This window comes from Leptodactylus fuscus, chromosome 2 (assembly GCF_031893055.1).
Source record: "Leptodactylus fuscus isolate aLepFus1 chromosome 2, aLepFus1.hap2, whole genome shotgun sequence".
Taxonomy (NCBI): domain Eukaryota; kingdom Metazoa; phylum Chordata; class Amphibia; order Anura; family Leptodactylidae; genus Leptodactylus; species Leptodactylus fuscus.
Genome location: NC_134266.1, coordinates 190,577,321 through 190,601,043, shown reverse-complemented (window position 1 = coordinate 190,601,043; position 23,723 = coordinate 190,577,321). Strand labels below are relative to the sequence as shown.

Genomic DNA, 23,723 nt, shown 5'->3' with positions numbered 1-23,723 from the left:
AATTCCCAGTCAGACACTGGCACTATATGGCAGTAGCAAGAAATGAGGGTATTTGTATTCCCAATATATTCTTTGAATTCCCAGTCAGACAATGGCACTGTATACCAGTAGTAAAAATTGTGGGTGCACGTAACCACAATATATTCTTTGAATTACCAGTCAGAAACTGGCACTATATGGCAGTAGCAAGAAATGAGGGTATTTATAACCCCAATATATTCTTTGAATTCCCAGTCAGACAATGGCACTGTATACCAGTAGTAAAAATTGTGGGTGCACGTAACCCCAATATATTCTTTGAATTCCCAGTCAGACACTGGCACTATATGGCAGTAGCAAGAAATGAGGGTATTTGTATTCCCAATATATTCTTTGAATTCCCAGTCAGACAATGGCACTGTATACCAGTAGTAAAAATTGTGGGTGCACGTAACCCCAATATATTCTTTGAATTACCAGTCAGAAACTGGCACTATATGGCAGTAGCAAGAAATGAGGGTATTTATAACCCCAATATATTCTTTGAATTCCCAGTCAGACAATGGCACTGTATACCAGTAGTAAAAATTGTGGGTGCACGTAACCCCAATATATTCTTTGAATTCCCAGTCAGACACTGGCACTATATGGCAGTAGCAAGAAATGAGGGTATTTGTATTCCCAATATATTCTTTGAATTCCCAGTCAGACAATGGCACTGTATACCAGTAGTAAAAATTGTGGGTGCACGTAACCACAATATATTCTTTGAATTCCCAGTCAGACACTGGCACTATATGGCAGTAGCAAGAAATGAGGGTATTTGTATTCCCAATATATTCTTTGAATTCCCAGTCAGACAATGGCACTGTATACCAGTAGTAAAAATTGTGGGTGCACGTAACCCCAATATATTCTTTGAATTACCAGTCAGAAACTGGCACTATATGGCAGTAGCAAGAAATGAGGGTATTTGTATTCCCAATATATTCTTTGAATTCCCAGTCAGACAATGGCACTGTATACCAGTAGTAAAAATTGTGGGTGCACGTAACCCCAATATAGTCTTTGAATTCCCAGTCAGACACTGGCACTATATGGCAGTAGCAAGAAATGAGGGTATTTATAACCCCAATATATTCTTTGAATTCCCAGTCAGACAATGGCACTGTATACCAGTAGTAAAAATTGTGGGTGTATATAGCCCCAATTCTATTGCTAGGGGACTTGCAGGGTATTTCTGGGGTGAAGGTGGGGGGGCACACCGTTGGAACGGGTATCGGGGTATATATCGGGTATACGGGAATACACTGACAGTGTATTCCATTCAGGATCCTGGGAAAGCTGGGTTGCGGCGATTGAGCCCGTCAGTGCCACGTTACACTGACAAGCTTCTCCCTGGAATTTAGCTCTTATAAGAGCTGTTGGTTGTCTTCTCCTTCCTATCCTAGCCTGTCCCTGCCTACCCAGACTCTAAGCCCTAGCTAGCTGGACGGAAACCTCCGTCCTCGGTGAATTGCAAGCTCAGAATGACGCGAACCTGGGCGGCGCTGTTCTTTTAAATTAGAGGTCACATGTTTTCGGCAGCCAATGGGTTTTGCCTACTTTTCTCAACGTCACCGGTGTCGTAGTTCCTGTCCCACCTACCCTGCGCTGTTATTGGAGCAAAAAAGGCGCCAGGGAAGGTGGGAGGGGAATCGAGTAATGGCGCACTTTACCACGCGGTGTTCGATTCGATTCGAACATGCCGAACAGCCTAATATCCGATCGAACATGAGTTCGATAGAACACTGTTCGCTCATCTCTACATATCACGTTCCATAAAATTCAATGAGACTTGATCAAAGGCAGAGTAGAAAAACAAAAAACGTCTGGCGACGCGTTTCGGGGTGTTAACGCTGCCCCTTCCTCATAGTCAGGCTATGAGGAAGGGGCAGCGTTAATGCCCCGAAACGCGTCGCCAGACGTTTTTTGTTTTTCTGCTATAAGGAAGGGGCAGCGTTAACGCCCCGAAACGCGTCGCCAGACGTTTTTTGTTTTTCTGCTATGAGGAAGGGGCAGCGTTAACGCCCCGAAACGCGTCGCCAGACGTTTTTTGTTTTTCTACTCTGCCATCGATCAAGTCTCATTGAATTTTATGGAACGTGATATGTTCTTTCACAAATAAAAACTAAGTTTTATCGAAGGAATTTTGATGCTGGATTATTCAATTTTGGACGGTTGCCCTAGATCTATAGCAGAGTACTACTTTCAACTGTATCCATGTGCTCAGGACATGAATACAGATGGAACCTATGGTTTCATGCTCTTTCATAAGCTAAAAGCCTATTTATACCTTTGGCCTACAAAACACCGAAATCATGCACAGGAATTTGAGCTATGCTAGCATATGCTTTATTACTTTATAAGGAAAAATTGGGAACAATTGGAAACTTTTACCTATTTATTGACGACATTAAGTTGTCCAGCGCCAAAAAGTCCTCAAGTGCTTCTCTGCCAAAAATATATATTTGTAAATATTTCCCCTTCCCCAACAATAACAATCCATAAAGAATCTCCAACGTAGCAAAACCCCCTCCTCCACAAATCTGACCAACATGTATGAAGAGTCCCCTCTCCCATACTTGTACAGTGTGGACGGAAAGTATTCAGACATCTTTTAAATTTTTCACTCTTTGTTTCATTGCAACCAGTTGCTAAAATCAAAAAAGTTTATTTTATTTCTCATTAATGTACACTCAGCACCCCATATTGACAGAAAAATAACAGAAATGTAGATATTTTTGCAAATTTATTAAATAAGAAAATCTGAAATATCACATGGTCATAAGTATTCAGACCCTTTGCTCAGTATTTGCACCCTTTTGAGCTAGATCCTCTCCACTTCTGTCAGGCTGGATGGATGGTGGACGTTGGTGGACAGCCATTTTCAGGTCTCTCCAGAGATGCTCAATTGGGTTGAGGTCAGGGCTCTGGCTGGGCCAGTCAAGAATGGTCATAGGGTTGTTCTGAAGCCACTCCTTTGTTATTTTAGCTGTGTGCTTAGGGTCATTGTCTTGTTGGAAGGTGAACCTTCGGCCCAGGCTTAGGTTCAGAGCACTCTAGAAGAGGTTTTCTTTCAGGATATCTCTGTACTTGGCCGCATTCATCTTTCCTTCAATTGCAACCAGTCGTCCTGTGCCATAGCATGATGCTGCCACCACCATGTCTCACTGTTGGAATTGTATTGGACAGGTGATGAGCAGTGCCTGGCTTTCTCCACATATACCGCTTAGAATTAACACGAAAAAGTTCAATCTTCGTATCATCAGACCAGAGAATCTTATTTCTCATAATCTGGGAGTCCTTCATGTGGTTTTTTTTGGCAAACTCTATGCGGGTTTTCATATGTGTTGCACTGAGGAGAGGCTTCCTTCGGGCCACTCTGCCACAAAGCCCCGACTGATGGAGGACTGCAGTGAAAGTTGACCTTGTGGAGCTTTCACCCATCGCCCTACTGCATCTCTGGAGTTCAGCCACAATGATCTTTGGGTTTTCTTTACCTCTTTCACCGAGACTCTTCTCCCACAATTGCTCAGTTTGGCTAGACGGCCAGATCTAGTAAGTGTTCTGGTTGTCCCAAACTTCTTCCATTTAAGGATTATGGAGACCACTGTGCTCTTAGGGATCTTGAGTGCTACAGAAATTCTTTTGTAACCTTGGCCAGATCTTTGCCTTGCCACAGTTCTGTCTCTGAGCTCCTTGGAAAGTTCCTTTGACCTCATGATTCTCATTTGCTCTGACATGCACTGTGAGCTATGAGGTCTTACTGTATATAGACAGGTGTGTGCCTTTCCTAATCAAGTCCAATCAGTTTAATTAAACACAGATGGACTCCAATGAAGAAGAAGTAGAACCATCTCAAGGAGGATCAGAAGGAAATGGACACCATGTGAGTTATATATGAGTGTCACAGCAAAGGGGCTGAATACTTATGACATTGTGATATTTCAGTTTTTATTTTTTAATAAATTTGTAAAAATATCTACATTTCTGTTTTTTTCTGTCATGATGGGGGGCTGAGTGTACATTAATATAATAAATAAAATGAACTTTTTTGATTTTAGTAAATGGCTATATACTGTATACCACAGCTATCAACATCGGCAAGAGCTTGTCCTCTGAAAAAAAGGTTGAAACAAAAGCCAAAGAATATTTGGCTGTCATTCACAAATGTACTAAAAATATGTTCCGCACACCACATACAGCTACAATATAAATATATTTTTTTCTTTTTTTTTTTAAGACTGCACAGCAAACTGTGTACTAAAATACAATGGAATAATTGACACATAATCACTATCACGTAGCACTGAAGAACCGATCAATATATTTTGTTCTACAGGACAGGCAAAATGGAAACCTTGTTTTGTGTGTGTGGTACAGGTGTTTGGTGCCATTTTTTGATACCATCCACAGTCTGGACACTGGACAGCAACTAGGTTGTGTTGTCAATAAGTGGCCTAATTAGGGTCAGAGGATTCGTCCATAGTTAGGAGGAGGATCTGTTTATGCTCCTATCCCTGCAGCCTGTCAACTTCCCCACTGCCCCTCCCCTGTATTTTAGGATATACAGTCCTATGAAAAAATTTGGGCACCCCTATTAATCTTAATCATTTTTAGTTCTAAATATTTTGGTGTTTGCAGCAGCCATTTCAGTTTGATATATCTAATAACTGATGGACACAGTAATATTTCTGGATTGAAATGAGGTTTATTGTACTAACAGAAAATGTGCAATATGCATTAAACCAAAATTTGACTGGTGCAAAAGTATGGGCACCTCAACAGAAAAGTGGCATTAATATTTAGTAGATCCTCCTTTTGCAAAGATAACAGCCTCTAGTCGCTTCCTGTAGCTTTTAATCAGTTCCTGGATCCTGGATGAAGGGATTTTGGACCATTCCTCTTTCGAAACAATTCAAGTTCAGTTAAGTTTGATGGTCACCGAGCATGGACAGCCCGCTTCAAATCATCCCACAGATGTTCAATGATATTCAGGTCTGGGGACTGGGATGGCCATTCCAGAACATTGTAATTGTTCCTCTGCATGAATGCCTGAGTCAATTGGAGCGGTGTTTTGGATCATTGTCATGCTGAAATATCCATCCCCGGAGTAACTTCAACTTTGTCACTGATTCTTGAACATTATTCTCAAGAATCTGCTGATACTGAGTGGAATCCATGCGACCCTCAACTTTAACAAGATTCCCGGTGCCGGCATTGGCCACAAAGCCCCAAAGCATGATGGAACCTCCACCAAATTTTGCAGTGGGTAGCAAGTGTTTTTCTTGGAATGCTGTTATTTTTTGGACGCCATACATAACACCTTTTTGTATGACCAAACGACTCAATCTTTGTTTCATCAGTCCACAGGACCTTCTTCCAAAATGAAGCTGGCTTGTCCAAATGTGCTTTTGCATACCTCAGGCGACTCTGTTTGTGGCGTGCTTGCAGAAACGGCTTCTTTCTCATCACTCTCCCATACAGCTTCTCCTTGTGCAAAGTGCGCTGTATTGTTGACCGATGCACAGTGACACCATCTGCAGCAAGATGATGCTGCAGCTCTTTGGAGGTGGTCTGTGGATTGTCCTTGACTGTTCTCACCATTCTTCTCTGCCTTTCTGATATTTTTCTTGGCCTGCCACTTCTGGGCTTAACAAGAACTGTCCCTGTGGTCTTCCATTTCCTCACTATGTTCCTCACAGTGGAAATGGACAGGTTAAATCTCTGAGACAACTTTTTGTATCCTTCCCCTGAACAACTATGTTGAACAATCTTTGTTTTCAGATCATTTGAGAGTGGGCTGTCTATGCTCGGCGACCATCAAACTTAACTGAACTTGAATTGTTTTGTAAAGAGGAATGGTCCAAAATACCTTCATCCAGGATCCAGGAACTGATTAAAAGCTACAGGAAGCAACTAGAGGCTGTTATCTTTGCAAAAGGAGGATCTACTAAATTTTAATGTCACTTTTCTGTTGAGGTGCCCATACTTTTACACCGGTCAAATTTTGGTTTAATACATATTGCACATTTTCTGTTAGTACAATAAACCTCATTTCAATCCAGAAATATTACTGTGTCCATCAGTTATTAGATATATCAAACTGAAATGGCTGTTGCAAACACCAAAATATTTAGAACTAAAAATGATTAAGATTAATAGGGGTGCCCAAACTTTTTCATAGGACTGTATAACACTTAGAGATCCAAGTACCTTTTTAAAACTGTGATCTTTATTTCTTTCTACTGTGTAGCACCCAGGAACGTTTTTCTCCATTTATGCAGTGTACAGGGCTGGATAAGTTTGACACACTGCATGTCCAGCAAACAGATGATCAACAAGACAGTTGGGCAGCTTATGATTTGCTGTTTATGGCTTATCCTATGGATCTGTTGATCTGCTACTGAGGACTTATTGATGACCTATCCTATGCATAGGTTATCGTTTTTAATACCCTAAAAACAATTATTAAAATCATACTTACCCGTGCACAGTGGGCGGTTCGTGCACTGTATGACGTCAGCTTGCTGTCACGCCTTCCTCTTCTTTCTTTTCCAGTGACGTCCTCCTGTCCTCGCTCTTCCACGCCTTGATCTTCTTTTCTTCCAGAATGAAGAAGTTTGTGAGCGTACTGCGCATGTGCAGTACACTTGCGTAGTTCTAAGGGGAACTTAGAACTACGACAAACATGGCGCCGGAACGTGCGAAGTTGCGCTCCAGAGGGAGCAGTACTGCGCACACACGGGATTTGAATGGAAGAAAAGAAGATTAAGGCATGGAAGAGCGAGGAAAGGAGGACGTCGCTGGAAGAAGAAAGAAGAGGAAGGCGTGACAGCAAGATGACGTCTACCAGTGCACGAACCACCCACCGTGCACGGGTATGATTTTAATAGTCATTTTTAGGGTATTACTGTATTTAAAAACGGGTGGAGCTGCCCACTTTGTTTTCTCCCAGTTTGGCTCTCTCACTGTTTCGACACCTACTTTCTTTGAGAGAGTGTGTAGAGAAGGCTCTTCTACAGCAGGCCTCATCTCAACCATTTACAGGCTTCTCTCCTCTCCTGAGGGGCGGCCTTCAATTTCCCATTGTTATATGACTAAATGGTCGGATGCCTTGGGTAGGCAGATCTCACACAGTCAATGGCAGGTCATTTGGTCCCGTGCTGCTAAGTCATCCACATGTATCTCATTCCGTGAAACCCAGTACAAAACAAAAAAAAAACAGGCGGAGCTTTTAAAATAAGATTAGCAGTGCCTGAGTAGCCTTTTTAAAGGCTATTCAGGCATATGTGGGGCTCATACGGCATAGTTTTGCTGATAGAGCCCCTTTAATATATTATATTTGGAATATTGTAATTGTTCTGTTCAATTCTGATTAAGGGGATATTGTCACTCCTTAGGGAGAGACCACCATGTAGGTGTGTGGAGTCTTATAAAGCCATTTTTGCACCACTGTGGGGGATTGTGGGAAGAATATGAAAATGTGTTTCCCAGAATGTAAATAGGGAAACAGTGCCTCAGTATGCTGCCCTCTATTGGAAGCAGCTCCCTTGAACATCATTTTTTTTGAAATGTAGATTGTGAACCCCATATAGGGATCACAATGTACTTTTTTTTTTTGTCCTATCAGTATGTTTTTGTAGAATGGGATGAAATCCACGCAAACACAGGGAGAACATACAAACTCCTTGCAGAAGTTGTTGCTGGCGGGATTTGAACCCAGCGCTGAAAGGCTGCAGTGCTAACCACTGAGCCACTGTGTTGCCCTTTTCAACAAGTCTTTAATTGAAATGATGCGGGATTTTACCAAGTCAGTATCATCCCAACTGTGGACGGCGCCGTTTCGATCTTTTTGGTTCTCATCAGCACAGTCTAGGGTGAACTGACTTGGCAGATGTGAGAGACTTCTAGACCAGATTAAAGGGATATTGTCACTCCTTAGGGAGAGACCACCATGTAGGTGTGTGGAGTCTTATAAAGCCATTTTCGCTCCACTGTGGGGGATTGTGGGAAGAATATGCAAATGTGTTTCCCAGGATGTAAATAGGGAAACAGTGCCTCTGTATTCTGCCCTCTATTGGAAGCAGCTCCCTTGATCATTATGCCCGACTTTTCAACAAGCCTTTAATTGCAATGATGCGGGATTTTGCCAAGTAGAGGGCAGCATATTGAGGCACTGTTTCCCTATTTACATCCTGGGAAATACATTTGCATATTTTTTTGTTCAATTCTGTCACCTTTTGTTTATTGGCACCACTTGACTCATATTTTGCTTTTTATGGTTCAAACATCATTGCATACGGAACATATGGAAAAAAATGAAATGGCGCGTAAGCAAATGTATTCCAGCCCTTGTGTAAATGCAACAAATGGAAATGTTCCACTTACTAACCAACCAATTAAATAACCAGATTTTAGCTCACTTTTTTCTAAGACAGGTTATAAATTGAATTTTGCTACTACAGCTAGGTTCAGACGTGTGCCCATTCTCTGCTCAGGGATTCCGTTCTCCATTCCGCTTTAAAAATGCAGAAAGAAAAGTCCTGCAAGCTGAACTTCTCTCTCCACATTTTTCCACCCTTTTCAAGCACAAACCTTGCAGAAACCCAAAGCAAAGCCCATTATAGTCTATGGGGTCCATGGGTTTCCAATGGTAACTGCCTTTTCAAGCGGATTAGGTTTCTGTTTGGGGGGGGGGGTCCCCAAGCAGACCCCCCTTCCCCCCAAATGGAAACCCGAACAATAGATTTTATATATTTACCCTGGGAATGTTTTAAAACACATTGAAATTTCAGGCTTACTAATGAACAGTAAGGAGTTAAATTTCTTTCACTTTCATTTCTAGCTCTTTATGTACGCATGCACGAAATGTGGGTGTATCCGAGAACTCAGCACAGTGGACTGCTGGTTACATAAACAAGGTAAAAACAAGCTATTTTTACTTTTAATATGTTACATTTTTACTAGATGTTTTTCAATTGCTACTACAATAATAGACAGTGAAAAGAAAAAGACTTGAGAATAAAAAAAATCGTCTCTGTTTGGAAACAATATCAGAGCTCTGTTTTACAGTAAGCTTTGCTTCCTGTTAAAGGATGTTCACGTTGAAAGACAGCCACTGGTCTGACAAAAATTCTGCACTTAAATTCTTGTGGGAAAAAAAAAGATATCAGACTTATCAGACTTAGGGTCTATAAAATGTATATGTTATACAGTATATATGGTATGTAATTGTAATTGTCTAATTGTCCACTATAAAGCAGGGTTCACACTAGTGTCGGTTTCCGACAGCTAGTGTCAGATGCTAATGTCCGTGGAAAATCTTGCGTGGACATTAGCATCACTAGCTATAATCATTTTGCATTATTTTAAATCAGACAACATGCAGTGTCCTTTACTGTCCATGCCTGTCCTTAAGTGTCTGTTCACAAAGCTGTCCAATAGCGGACAGCTAAACCCTATAATGCAAAATGTAACGGACACAGCTAGTGTCCGATGCTAATGTCCGCGCAAGATTTGGCACGGACATTAGTATCGGACACCGACGCTAGTATGAACCCTGCTTAAGAAATACACAAAATGTTCTGTTTGCATTATACTTCAATAACAAAATACTAAACCCAGGGCCGACTCCAGGTTTTTATGGGCCCTTGGGCGACAGAGCCTCAGTTGGCGCCCTTGTAAAGGAGGCGGGGGAGTCGCCTTCATTATGTTCCACCTTAATATTTAATACAAAACAAACACTTACACTCACCTTCCATCGCTCCCCCGACGCTCCTCTCTCCGCTCTCTCACTCCACTCACATAGTTGTAGGCGCGATGACGTCATCACATCGCGTCTAAACACGCAAGCCGGGCCGCAGCGTTAAAGCAGGAGCTGAGCTCACAGCTCCTGCTTTAATTGCCTATGTATTCAGCTGAAATCGGGACAGGCAAGTGCTGGGGCGGTAAAACCGTAGTGGGGAAGACTTTCAGGAACCAAGCAGAGTGAATGTAAAGTGGGTGACTTGACAATAATGGAGCCACTCAGTCTGGGGAATATTCATCTCCCCTGAAAGGTAGTCAAAAGGCCTGAGCTCCAATGTCAACATATCAACTATGTCTGCTAAGTAAAAAAGACCCGCTCTCAACCAAGGATGAACTATAGAAGAGGACAGACCCTCCAGGAGGAGCGAATTGTGCAGAAAAAAAATCAGAAAGAATTCCAGGATGGAAGTGGAAAGAGTCTGTAGCAGGTGGCCCAGATGTTTTTGGTTTTCATTATGATTTAAAAAGAGAAAACACAGAAGTCTGACAATAAATGGCTCCAACCAACCACTAACCATGAGTGGAGAAAAAGGTTTTGTGTTATCATTCATATTCTCTGAAAAAAGGGCAACCCCCCCCCCCCCCAAAAAAAAAAAAAAAAAAAATGCCAGGGTATGTAAACTTTTTATCACAACTTTACTCTGTATATACATTGATAGGCAAAAGCAACCTTTACCCAGCTATACATGTAGAAATATAGTAATGAAGGACACAAGGAAAAAAAAGATGCATACTGAGCAAACATATCACGCACCAACACGTTTTGCCGCTTCACTAAATCAATATTTTAAAAATCAACAGTGAACTATAAAGAAAAAAAAGAAAAACCTCTCATCATACACTTACCATTTTCTTATCAAACACTATATAAACAATAGCCCTACAACATTAGATACATCGATATCTCTATAGCAATCCTTATTGAATTCCAATGTAACTATCATATTTTGATTTGACCCAAATCTACCCAGATTTCTCATTACATGGTTAATTTAAGTAAAAATATAACATAATATTATGTCCATACCCTTCATCACATTGTTAAAAATAATTATTATTAGAGATGAGCGAGTACTGTTCGGATCAGCCGATCCGAACAGCACGCTCACATAGAAATGAATGGACGTAGCCGGCACGCGCGGGGGGGGGTAAGCGTCAAAGCGGAAGTACCAGGTGCATCCATTCATTTCTATGGAGCGTGCTGTTCGGATCGGCTGATCCGAACAGTACTCGCTCATCTTTAATTATTATTAAAAATAAGATCTCGCAGAAACAGAAAAGTAGTCCTATAAACTAATAATGTGCATAGTCCTAGAAACAACAAAAGCATATACAGTCATGGCTGCAATTGTGGTCACCCCTGAAATGTTTCCAGAAAATTAAATATCTCTGCCAGAAAATTATTGTAATTACACGTTTTGTTATACGCATGTTTATTTCTTTTGTGTGTATTGGAACAACACAAAAAACAGAGGCAAAAAAGGCAAATTGGACATAATTTCACACAAAACTCTAAAAATGGCCCGGACAAAATTGTTGGTACTTTTTCAAAATTGCGGGCAAATAACTTTGTATCAAGCACTTGATACTTGTTCAAACTTGCATCATATAAAAACCATACGATGGAACCAGATAAAAAGGAAAGAAGTTGACTCAATCTTTGTATTATGTGTCTACGTGTGCCAAACTAAGCATAGAGAACAAAAAGAGAAGAGAAGTCTAAGGACTTGAGAATCAAACTTGTGGAAAAATATCAACAACCTCAAGATTACAAGTCCATCTCCAGAGATCTTGATGTACCTTTGTTCATGGTGTGCAACATAATCAAGACGTTTAAACCCCATGGCACTGTAGCTAATCTCCCTGGACATGAACGGAATAGAAAAATTGATGAAAGGTTGCAATATAGGATTGTCTGAATGGTGGATAAGCAGCCCCTATCAAGTTCCAAAGAAATTTGAGCTGTCCTTCCTCAACAGTATCACCGTGAACTATCCATCCACCGACATTTGAATGAAATGAAACAATATGGCAAGGACTCAGGGGGACCCCATTACTGACACAGAGACATAAAAAAGCTAAATGGGTGGAAACAAAGTGCTGGATAGTTCTGAAGTGTCCAGCAATGAGTCCAGATCTAAATCCCATTGAACACTTGTGGAGAGATCTTAAAATTTCTGTTGGGAGAAGGCACCCTTCAAATATGAGAGACCTGGTGCAGTTTGTAAAAGAAGAGTGGTCCAAAAATCCAGTTGAGAGGTGTAAGAAGCAATAAGTTATTTTCAAAGACTGTGCAAGAAAATATTGAGTTGAGGGTATAATTTTGTCTGACCCATTTTTGGAGTTTTCCTTGAAGTTAGATAAAAAAAATTTCAGTGTTTTATGTTGTTCTAAAACTCATAAAGGAAATAAACATGTGTATAACAAAACGCGTGTAATTGTAATAATTTTCTGGGAGAAATATTTCATTTTCTGGAAAAATTTCAGGGGTGCCAACACTTATGGCCATGACTGAATGTAATGAATAAAGCTACATTAAAAAAGAGCACACCATTGTTTTCATTGTGCAATTCTCCATGTGTTTGATGTGTCACATGACCCCCTTCCCATTGAAAAAAGTAAAAGTTGAATCCAAAATGGCAGCTTTGCAGATGGCTGCCATGAGCGTCACCCGGCCTCAAATGTTTCCCCCCTCCCATGTACTAATATGTCACATACAGTAAGGTGATATGAGCAACCACTTCCATTTTATCTGAGTGTATCCATACTTATGGCCCACCCTGTACATATAGAAACTCATTAACAATACCCAAAATCATAGTATGTAGCCATCTGGCCCAATTTCACCTTAAAGGGGTTGGCCACTTTCAGACCAATATTGAGAGACAAATGTTATGGTTTGTATATTGAAAGTTGTACAATTTTCCAATATACTGTACTTCCTGTATCTATTCCTCGCGGTTTTCTAGATCTCTGCTTACTGTCATTCATTCTGTTACTTCTAGTGGATAAAAGTCTGACCATGGTCATGTGATTTACGATCCATGGTCATGTGATGGACACAGGTGTATAGCTAATTGCCCGGAAGATGTCTGATAGAGATGAGCGAGTACTGTTCGGATCAGCCGATCCGAACAGCACGCTCCATAGAAATGAATGGATGCACCTGGTACTTCCGCTTGGACGTAGCCGGCGCGCTTAACCCCCCGCGTGCCGGCTACATCCATTCATTTTTATGCGAGCGTGCTGTTCGGATCGGCTGATCCGAACAGTACTTACTCATCTCTAATGTCTGATTATTGTGCTGTGACTATAATGAGCGGCACCTGCGTACTCGTCACATGACCATGGACTGTACATCACATGACCATGGACGGTATATCACAGACTTTTATCTACTGGAAGTAACAGAATGACAGCAAGCTGAGGGCTAGAAAACCATGAAGAATAGATATAGAAAGTATATTGGAAAATTGTATAACTTTTTATTATACAAACCATAACATTTGTCTCTCAATATCAGTCTGAAATGCACCAAACAGTTTCTATGCTACAAAAAAGTTGAAGGATAGTTTTCTAAATGTACAGTTTTATTGACATATATTGAATTTAAATTTAAATTTTTTTGCAGTTACAATAGACATGACAATATTCATCAGAAAATTTTTATCAGAAGAAGAATTTAATGATAACTTTAATACCGTGGATTTGGTGAAAAAAACATTAGTGTGCTTTAGCCTGGAGGACAAGAAACCACCATGGAAGCTCTGGGGTTATTTATATAATAAACCAGGAGGAGATCACGCGGAGATCATTTTTTTAAGGGAACTTGCCCAATTTTTGGGATCAACGCCTACTAAAAAAGATACACAGTATAAAATTACATTATACACAACCTACAGTCCCTGCCTTAACTGCTGTGAAGAAATATGCAAATTTCTCATTAACAGCAAAGAGAAAATAATCATGAATTTTAATATTTCCAAATTCTACAACTTTCATGATTACGACAACAAAATCAGTTTAAAAATTCTGAAAAAGTATGGAGTGCAAATTAAAATGATGGATCTTGAAGATTATAAAGCATGCTTTTATCTTTTTGTTGACCCAAAAGAAGATTTCCAACCATGTGAAGACTTAGATGTTCGGTGTGAAAGGAATGCAATTGATCTGGACCATCTATGGAATGAGGTAGAGTTCTGCATGTGTGTGAGTAGCAGTAGCACAGTGGTAACAGTGCTAAGATGTCTACCATGAACACAAGTCCCAAAATATGTACCTGAAGAAGATAAAAGTAGGTAGCTCTCAAAGATTATACACCCTTTGCTAAATTTCAGCTCAGAAGCCAAGTATACACAATTATCTAAATATCATTAATATAAATCATATCAATGAATATAATGTATACATATATATATATATATATATATATATATATATATATATATATTATAATACTTTGACAGCCAAATGTAACACTGGCACACTGTGCTTGAAGGTGTAATGCCTTTCCCAGCAGACCTATCTGCTTGGCTACATCTATGTGCGCTCCTGTCACTTTAAAGGGGTTTTCTGGGAAAAAAATGAATTTTCCAAAAAGGTCTGTTAGTGCTATTAATAGGTTAATAAGTGCACTCAATTACCTTTAGCAGTGTTTTGAGTTCTGTAGGAGCTCCTGGCATCATCTGCATTTGTTTACTTCTGCATCTTCCTGTTCTGTGCCTTTCCTACAACTCAGATGATTTCTTGGGCTGCACTCAGAGCTGATTCACTCCCCCTCCCTTTCTCACACACCCCTCCTTCCCGTTTCCCTAGCTAGGGTGCACATGTGTATATGGTCTGCTTACAGTACGTAACATCCAATGCCGTGAGGGGAAATTTCCCCGTAATGTCACCAGACCCTAGAAAAATGTCACCAGACCCCCCTCCCCCTTCCCAGTGTAAAATTCAAATGATATAGGGTGGAAAGTAATAGCTTGAAGGTAGATTTATCCTGTAAAACCCCTTTAAGGATTAGATACCATCTGTAAGCTTCCTTCAGACAATATCTTTCTGTCTGTATGTAAGTCTGCTTCTCTAGGCACACTCTGGCTGATACTGGCTTCAGTTGCCTGTTTCGTGATCTATTGTTTGGATGATTCCCCAAATGTAAAGCACCATGGAATTAATGGTGCTATATAAATAAATAATAATAATAATAATAATAATAATAATACATGCAGGCTATCCACCTCTCTGTCAGTCTGAGTTCTGTTTAATGACATACGGTAGTCATGTCTGTAATTCTTTGGATACAAATATCCTTCTTTCTGTCTTGTCTATATGCATGTTCTTCTGTCTATCATGTCTGAATTAGTCTCTGTCTGCTATGTGACATGCGTATTTGTGTTCTTTATGAGTGGCCTTAGGTTTCTGCCATGTTTGTGCCTCTGCCATCTATGACCCTGGTATTTCTGATTCTGACAAGTATGACCTTGCGGTTTTTCTGTATCTCTGTGTACTTTGGGCTACCACTGTCCACTACTTGTCCTCATGTCCTGCTATGGATTCTTGCTCTAGACCCAGTCTACCTGTAGGTTCTGCTCTGTTTCTGATTTGCTACTGCTACCAATCCTGAACTCCTGTCTGTTTTTAGTCTGTGCATGTATTCTGCTTGCCCTGATGTTAAACCGTGTATTCTAAATACAGGCTATCTGATATTTTTGGTGTGGTGCACTATTGTTCTGAACTGTCTGGTCAGCTGCTACTACTAACACTGGGAACATCTCAGGAGGTAATGAACTGGCAGACTTCTCATAGCAAAGTCTTCATTCCCAAAGAATATAGAATCTATAGAATCTGTTTAGGCAACACTATTAGAGGTGGCCTTGGTAGCACAGCAGTTTCACAATCTGTTATGCAAGATTTGATATTAACTCCACTGACTAATAGGTGGGAGTCCCTGTCAGAGGACCCCATTCAATAACATCTATATGCCCTAATATAGCACCCAGAATGGTCAGACAACCTCATTTCAACACACACACAAAAAAAATCTAATCTAACCTATTCAGATATATAATTGACATAAGTTATCTTAAGAACTGTAGATAAATTTCTATCCAAATGGTAATTGAACTTGATATTTTTGAACTTCAGGAATTTGAAGATAATTATTTATTCAGAAGAAAAGGACTGGATTTAGGTATGTATAGCAGTCAGATTATCTACTGTACTGATAAATGTTAAGGGGTGTCAAATACAGTCTCCACAGCTCACTCATGGGGTGCATCTGTATTTTTTATTATAAAAGTTTTGTTTTTTCATGGTTACAAACTGAGTGGTATAAAAGTGTCATACGCAAAATATATGTCTTTTTTTTTTTTTTATAAATTCTTTATTTATAAACAAACATAGACAAAAGAGGAAATCGTTTGCGAAAACAAACATATAAAAAAACAGGACAAGGAGGGCCAAAAATAACAACAAGGCCCAAAATGTAAAATGAAGCAAAAAGTACCGAGATTGGACCTCCCGAGAACCAGGAGGCCAAAAGAGGCATCATCAACACACAACTAAACCCAAGGGGAAAACAGCACAGAAGAGGGGGAGGGGGGACTAAGGGGGGGGGGGGACGAGAGGAAAAGAAGAAAAAGGGGGGGGAGGGGGGGGAACCGGGATCAAAACCAGGACTCAAGGTTGACCCATCAGGTCCCTGTACTGCTGGGAACCCTGGAATAGAATCCACGGGGTCCAAGTCCTCAAGAAGGTCTCATACTTGTCTCGAAGAGACGCCGTGAGGTCCTCCATTGATTGGATGTCCTCCACCTTGTGGAGCCAATGGCGCAGTGAGGGAGGGCTGGGAGATTTCCAAAGGGCCGGGATACAGGCCCTGGCGGCATTAATCAGGTGGCGAATCTCCGAACGGCGGTAGGCCCGGCGGGGAATATTAGAGAGGTGTAGTAGAAAGCAGGCTGGAGTATTGGGAAGGGAGGTTTGAAAAATTTGAGAAGTCAAGCGGTGAACACCATCACAGAAGTCCCTCAGGCTTGGACAGTTCCAAAAGACATGTAGGAGGGTCCCCTCCTCCAGACCACAGCGCCAGCAAAGTGAAGAGGTAGCGGGAAAAAACTTATGTAGTAGGGACGGAACATGATACCATCTGGTGAGAATCTTGTAGCCCGCCTCCTGAAACTTACAGGTCACCGAGCTTTTGTGGGCGAGCTCCAGGATCCTGACACAGTCCGCATCTGAAAAAGAGAGGCCAAGGTCAGACTCCCATTTAGCTAGAAAGGGGGTCTGTGGCCAGGAGGAGGGGAGACCAAGAGCAGATAGAGCTCCGAAAGAGAGTGACGGAGGAGGCCGGAACCCAAACAGGCCTTCTCAAATCCCGTGAGAGGCCTGTCAAAGGCCTCCGGATCATTCAGAGAAGAAAGGAAGTGGGAAAGCTGCAGCTTCCTCCAGGGGTCAAGAGGTGGGAGGTCACGAACTGTAGGCACGTCCCCGAGAGCACACCAGGAGCCATCAGAACGGAAATGGAGAGCTCTTTGCACACCCGCATCAGACCAGGACCTGAACGGACCAGGGGAGAGGCCCGCCGGAAAGGCCGGATTACCTAGGATAGGGAAAAGGGGAGAAGGAGAGGGAGAGAGACAGTCCTTTCTAAGTAGCGACCTGCACAGTTTAAGGGTGGGGCCGATAGTCGGGTGCGTAGAGACAGAGGAGGGGGCAACCGCGTTCAACCATGGGAGCAAGTGCAGCAGGAGACGCGAGAAAGAGCATTCCAGGGAGATCCATTGCTTGAAGGGGGAGTGACGACACCAGTCTATAACTCTTTGTAGGAGGGCGGCCTCATAATAGCGGCGAGGATCAAGGAGACCCAGGGCCCCCCACTGTTTCGGAAGAGTCAGGATAGAACGGGCCAACCTGGCTCGCCTACCCTGCCAGACAAAACGGACAAGGTCCGTGTAAAGTAACCTGAAAAAACTAGGAGGGATGTGGATTGGCAGAGTCTGCAACAAGTAGAGGAGTCTAGGCATCACGTTCATTTTATAAATAGCACAACGGCCAAACCAGGTGTAGGTACCTCGAGACCATCTCTTCAGATCTAGTCGGACCAAAATATATGTCATTATATATCATACCAAAGTATCATTAGCGGCGAAGCCCATAGAAATTAGTATTGTACTCTATCAAACGAAATCTCAATGAACATGAATATTATGTTTTTGTAAATAGTTAGTAATGTTAGGTTCCTTGATAGGCTGTGTTTAAAATATAGAGAAGGCATACAACATTTACAACTGCCTGGCCAAAAAAAAAGTCGCATTGTGCAACAAGGTACCGTTCCACCCCTGATATAATTATGAACTGTTCATGACAGGAATTTGCATATATTCTTGAATATATATAATTGAGCTGTAGACTGTCAAGTGCAGATCATAATTAAAGATGTGAAGCGATGTCTACCAACGGAAGAGCTACCAGGGGAAGAGATGTTAGTGCCTTCCAGAAGGGGCAAGTCATTGGATTGCATCAGGCCAACAAATCGACAAATCGAAGGAGATAGCCGAAGTAACTGGTATCGGACAGAGAACTGTTCAGCGTATCATACGAGCATGGTGAAATGGTGGAGAACCCCCCTCCAACAATGGAAAGTGTGGGCGAAAGCCATTGGTGACAGAGACCAACAGACGTCGGCGCCTGTCATTTGCAAGAGACCACAAGGATTGGACCCTAGAACAGTGGAGAAAGGTCATGTGGTCAGATGAATCACATTTCACATTATTCCAGAGTGATGGTCGTGTCCGGGTGCGACGAGAAGCACATGAAACACTTGATCCCGTTTGCATCGCTCCTACTGTTCAGGCTTCTGGAGGCAGTGTCATGATCTGGGGCAGCTTCTGTTGGTTTGGACTGGGTTCGGCAATACTCTGCAGTAACAGAATGACATCCGCAGGGTATTTGGAAGTGCTGGCAGACCAGGTGCATCCCGCTATGGCCCACTTCTTTCCTGATGGAACTGTAGTATTCCAAGACGACAATGCACACGTACACCGAGCCAGAATTGTGCAGGAGTGGTTCGAGGAGCACAATAGTTCTTTCAGTCATATGGACTGGCCTCCGCCGAGTCCAGATTTGAATCCTATTGAGAATCTCTGGGATGTGCTGGAAAGGAACCTGCGCTGTCACTCACCACCCCCAATGAATCTGCATAACCTGGGCTCCCTGATACTCGAGAATTGGATCAAAATCCCTGAGTCTACACTGCAGAACATTATAGACTCCATGCGGAGACGGATGCATGCGGTTATTCGTGCTCGTGGTGGCCCATCTAAATATTAACACTCGCCAGGGGGTTTAAGTTTAGGAGTCTTTGCTGTACGCCACTTTTTTCTCCACGCATGTTGGCCCCGTTGTCGTAACCTTGTATTCTGTCAACTTCTCTGCTGTAGTTTTGTCTACCGCCACAAATTCTAAAAAGTGCTCCTCAATCTCTGCAGACTCTTGATTTCTTGTCCTCAACATGATGGACATTTGCTCAACTCTAGAAATATCTCAAGTGCAATCCAGAATTATTGAAAATTATCAGTTTTTCTTTATTTTTTCAACAATTTGATTTCTGACATGTATTGCCATTACTTCGATAAGCTCATTTTGAGTAGTTTTGCTCAGGTAATGGTTTCTAGATATGGATTTATCCATAACTTGACGCAATTGTTCTCAAAGGATGGGGTCAAACCGTGCAATCAGCTTAACGATATCCAGGAAGTTTCCACTAGAGTTTGGTAAAACCAAACTCTCTTCATGGCCTCGAAATGATAAATTGTGCCAGCCAAAAACTGCACAATCGCCAGCAACATCTCCAGGATATCTTTCCAGTGTTTTTGCTCTAAATCGGCTTGAGCCTGAGTTTGAGCATCAATGGTATTTCCTGAAGACAATGTCTTTTGAAAAGTTAACCATTTTATCATACCCTCTTTGTGGAATTTGCTGTTTTCATGGCTTTTTAGTGACTCTGATAAATGTTTCCAGTCATTTACACCCGTGAAAGAGCCAAGAGCACTAACATTAGATTTTGAATGATCATGGAATAAACGGCAAGCAAAACAGAATACAGCGTCTTTCGATTCAGAATAGACTAACCAACGCCTATCTTGCTTTTCTCCATTTATAAGAACTTTTGTGTAGTGGGTGTCATTGAAATGTCTTCTGTTAGTTAAAGGGTATACATCTATTTCAGGTTGTACAGGCCCTTTCTTAACTAGTTAGCTCTGAATGGTTTAATACCTTAGGCCATAAAAAGGGTCACTCACATTAAAGTTATTCACAATGGAGGGCAAGCTGGTCTCTGCATTTTCGTCTTCTACGTCAAAGTCTACACCGTCATCTTCTTCCATTGTCAAATGTGTGGTTACAAAGGTTTCTGACATAGTGACCTCAGGAACTGACACACCACGTCTTCTGTCCTCGATATCATATGTCTAATGTGATATCTGCTGAAACTCTCTCACTTGGAAGATTGGATGGTATGAAATCATTCTTGATAGATGAGTGACTCGTTGACGATGATGGTTGTTCACTACCAGTACCACTGCACAGTTCAAGTTCCTTATCCACTGAGGTTGTGAAATATTTAGTCAACGATCCACTTAGCTTCCTTTCTTCATCTTTGCGTTTTTCAACTTTCTTTAGTTTTGCACTACCAGATTCATATTTTCTGCCAACGTCACGATCGCGAGAGGCCATTGTAGATGTATATAAACATACGCCGACTCACACAATCACTACTACATGCATGAACAGCACTACTCAAACGCGAGAACAAAAGACTCTTTCAGGGTGCCTTCACACGGAGTTACGCTCTGTGCTTTTTGTCCATTTTACATGTGTAAAAATACATGTGTAAAATGTAGTAAGCCATTGAGTTCAATGTTTTTTTTCGTATAACGCGTGTCTTTTTGCGCGCGTCTTTTTGCGCCCGCAAAAAGACGCGCATTATACGAAAAAAAACATTGAACTCAATGGCTTAGTACATTTTACACGTGTAAAATGTAGCAAAAAGCATGGAGCGCAACTCCATGTGAAGGCACCCTTACTCTTTTACTCTTTGCTTGCTTATGGGCTGGTTGAGCTTAAGGGCCTTGCGCCTCTAACCGACCGACCCGACCTGCGTTTTGTTAGGTCCAGGCCACGGGGCCCTGGGCGGTTGCCCAGCTCGCCAGCCCTGGATCCGCCCCTGGTTCCAGGCGAAGATGGAGGCGGAGCTGGAGATTTCTCTCACAGCATTGGGGACGCCCCCAATGCTGTTTGAGTGCTGAGGACCGCCCCAGTGCTGTGAGAGAACTCATTTGCATACAGAAGTCTACCGAACAACGGCGTGGAGAAGACATCTAAAGGTAGGAGATGAATAGCCTTTCTTAAGGCTATTCCTACGTGTTAGGGAGAAAAAAAATGTCATTTTAATGATTGAATCCCTTTAAAAAATCAGTATCTAGATGTAAACCTGTCAGATATATGCCAAGAAAACACACTTTTGTCATACGTCTGCCCACACAGAACACCATAGATACAGTACAGTATACTCTGTTTTCATATACCTTTTTGTGTATTTTATCAAATAAATACAACTATATAAAAAAATGTCTGAATTGAGCCTATGTCAATAAATATTCATTTTTTATGATGTAAGTATGTACATAGATATGCCAATAATTATTAACCAGTTGACTAACTCTTAATTTTATATATTTATTTTTTAAAGCATTATCACTTGCTTCTGATGATTTGTCACTCAGTCGTGACCGGAGCAACGCATTCCTTAGACTACAAAAAGACCTTCAAACACCAAAGAAAGATGAACAAGAGAAGGAACTACAGGCAAAAACCCCAGTAAAGTTATCTGTGATGAAAGATATGGACCGCAAAGAGAGATTCAAGCGAAAACTCCCATTTGACTAACCAGAACTTTTTTTAAAAAAAGATGTCACACAAGCTATATAATAAATTGCACCAAACTCATTTAGGTACGAGAATCCAATTGATTAATTTAACAATTAAAACATTATGATTTATGACATATTTAAAGAGAATCCAATGGGAGAAATTACCGTATTTTTCGGACTATAAGACGCACCGGACCATAAGACGCACTAAGGTTTTAGAGGAGGAAAATAGGGAAAAAAAAAATTAAGGAAAAAAAATTGGTGAAATATTTAATAATATAATATTTCACCAATGTAAATAGAACCGGGGGCTTTCGGACACAGGGATACCAAATGTGTATGTGTTTCACAGTAATGTTTTTGTTTTATATGTATTGTAGGGATATGGGGGTGATTTGAACATATCTATCTAATCTATCCTATCTATCTCCTGTCTGTCTGTCTATCTGTCTATCTATCTGTCTGTCTATCTGTCTGTCTATCTGTCTATCTATTCTATCTAATCTCATCCATGGATGGAAAGAGACACCCTGCAGTGAAGCTATGTAAGAAGAGAAAAAGGGGCGGGCCAGACGGGTGAAGGAGGTGTGGTTTTCTAAGCAAACTTGAAAACACACCTCTTTCACCCGTCTGGCTCGTCCCTCCTTCACTGCCTCTCAGATCTTGCTTCTGCAATGAAGCCACACAGGCAGGGAAGTAGGGGCGGGCCAGACGGGTGAAGGAGGCGTGGTTTCAAGCTTGCCGAGAAAACCACGCCTCCTCCTCCCGTTTGGCCCGCCCCTCCTTCCCTGTCTGTGTGGTTTCATTGCCGGAGCCAGATCTGAGAGGCAGTGAAGGAGGGACGAGCCAGACGGGAGAAGGAGGCGTGGTTTTCTCGGCAAGCTTGAAACCACGCTTCCTTCACCTGTCTGGCTCGCCCCTACTTCCCTGCCTCTCATATCTCGCTCCTGCAAACACGCGACACAGACAGGGAAAGAGGGGCAGAGCAGGCAGGCACCGTGCTGCTCTCCGTGCTGCTCCTCATAGACAGGACACAGACGCTGCACACGCTGCATTCGGACTATAAGACGCACACACATTTTCCTCCCATATTGGGTGGAAAAAAAGTGCGTCTTATAGTCTGAAAAATACGGTAGTTTTTCAAGCTTCATGGAAGCCCAAGACATGGTAGTACTAAAGTTAGTGAGAGTAATGTATAAAAAAGATTCTAAAATCATCCACCAATACACTAACTAATGGTGCTCAGGGATAGAAAGATTAGAGGTATGCCCATACATTATAGGACACACTTTAAGATACATGCCTCCACTAGCCCTGAGTCACCACTAACTACCCCAAAATGAAAGCAGGGGTTAAGTTTGCATGGTCAGTGGCTAAAGTGTTCACCCTGACCTATTTACAAATACGGCTGGGCTATTCCTAGCATCCTAGCCAGAAAAATGTTTAGCAGTAAAAATAATATCCTGCTCTCAGCATATTCCCCTCAACGCGTTTCATAAGCCCTATTACGGGTCAAATCATCAGGAGGGAGTGAAGTACTCGATAGTACTAATCGTAGTGCGGTAAGAACCGCAGTTCCCCCGTCCCGTATGGTAGGACGGAGTACTGGTGTATGCATACAGTACTGTTTGGGCATACACCAGTACTCCGTCCTACCATACGGGACGGGGGAACTGCGGTTCTTACCGCACTACGATTAGTACTATCGAGTACTTCACTCCCTCCTGATGATTTGACCCGTAATAGGGCTTATGAAACGCGTTGAGGGGAATATGCTGAGAGCAGGATATTATTTTTACTGCTAAACATTTTTCTGGCTAGGATGCTAGGAATAGCCCAGCCGTATTTGTAAATAGGTCAGGGTGAACACTTTAGCCACTGACCATGCAAACTTAACCCCTGCTTTCATTTTGGGGTAGTTAGTGGTGACTCAGGGCTAGTGGAGGCATGTATCTTAAAGTGTGTCCT

General features: G+C 41.8%; 1 protein-coding gene across 1 annotated transcript; it reads left to right on the top strand.

The window, feature by feature from the left end:
• Positions 1–8,888: 8,888 nt before the first annotated feature.
• LOC142193821 (DNA dC->dU-editing enzyme APOBEC-3C-like) lies at positions 8,889–22,300 on the top strand. Its single transcript, XM_075262832.1, has 4 exons — positions 8,889–8,945; positions 13,463–14,022; positions 15,970–16,015; positions 21,575–22,300. The coding sequence occupies exons 2-4, from the start codon at positions 13,474–13,476 to the stop codon at positions 21,769–21,771; spliced, it is 792 nt and encodes a 263-aa protein (XP_075118933.1). The 5' UTR covers positions 8,889–8,945; positions 13,463–13,473; the 3' UTR covers positions 21,772–22,300.
• The last annotated feature ends 1,423 nt before the right edge of the window (positions 22,301–23,723 follow it).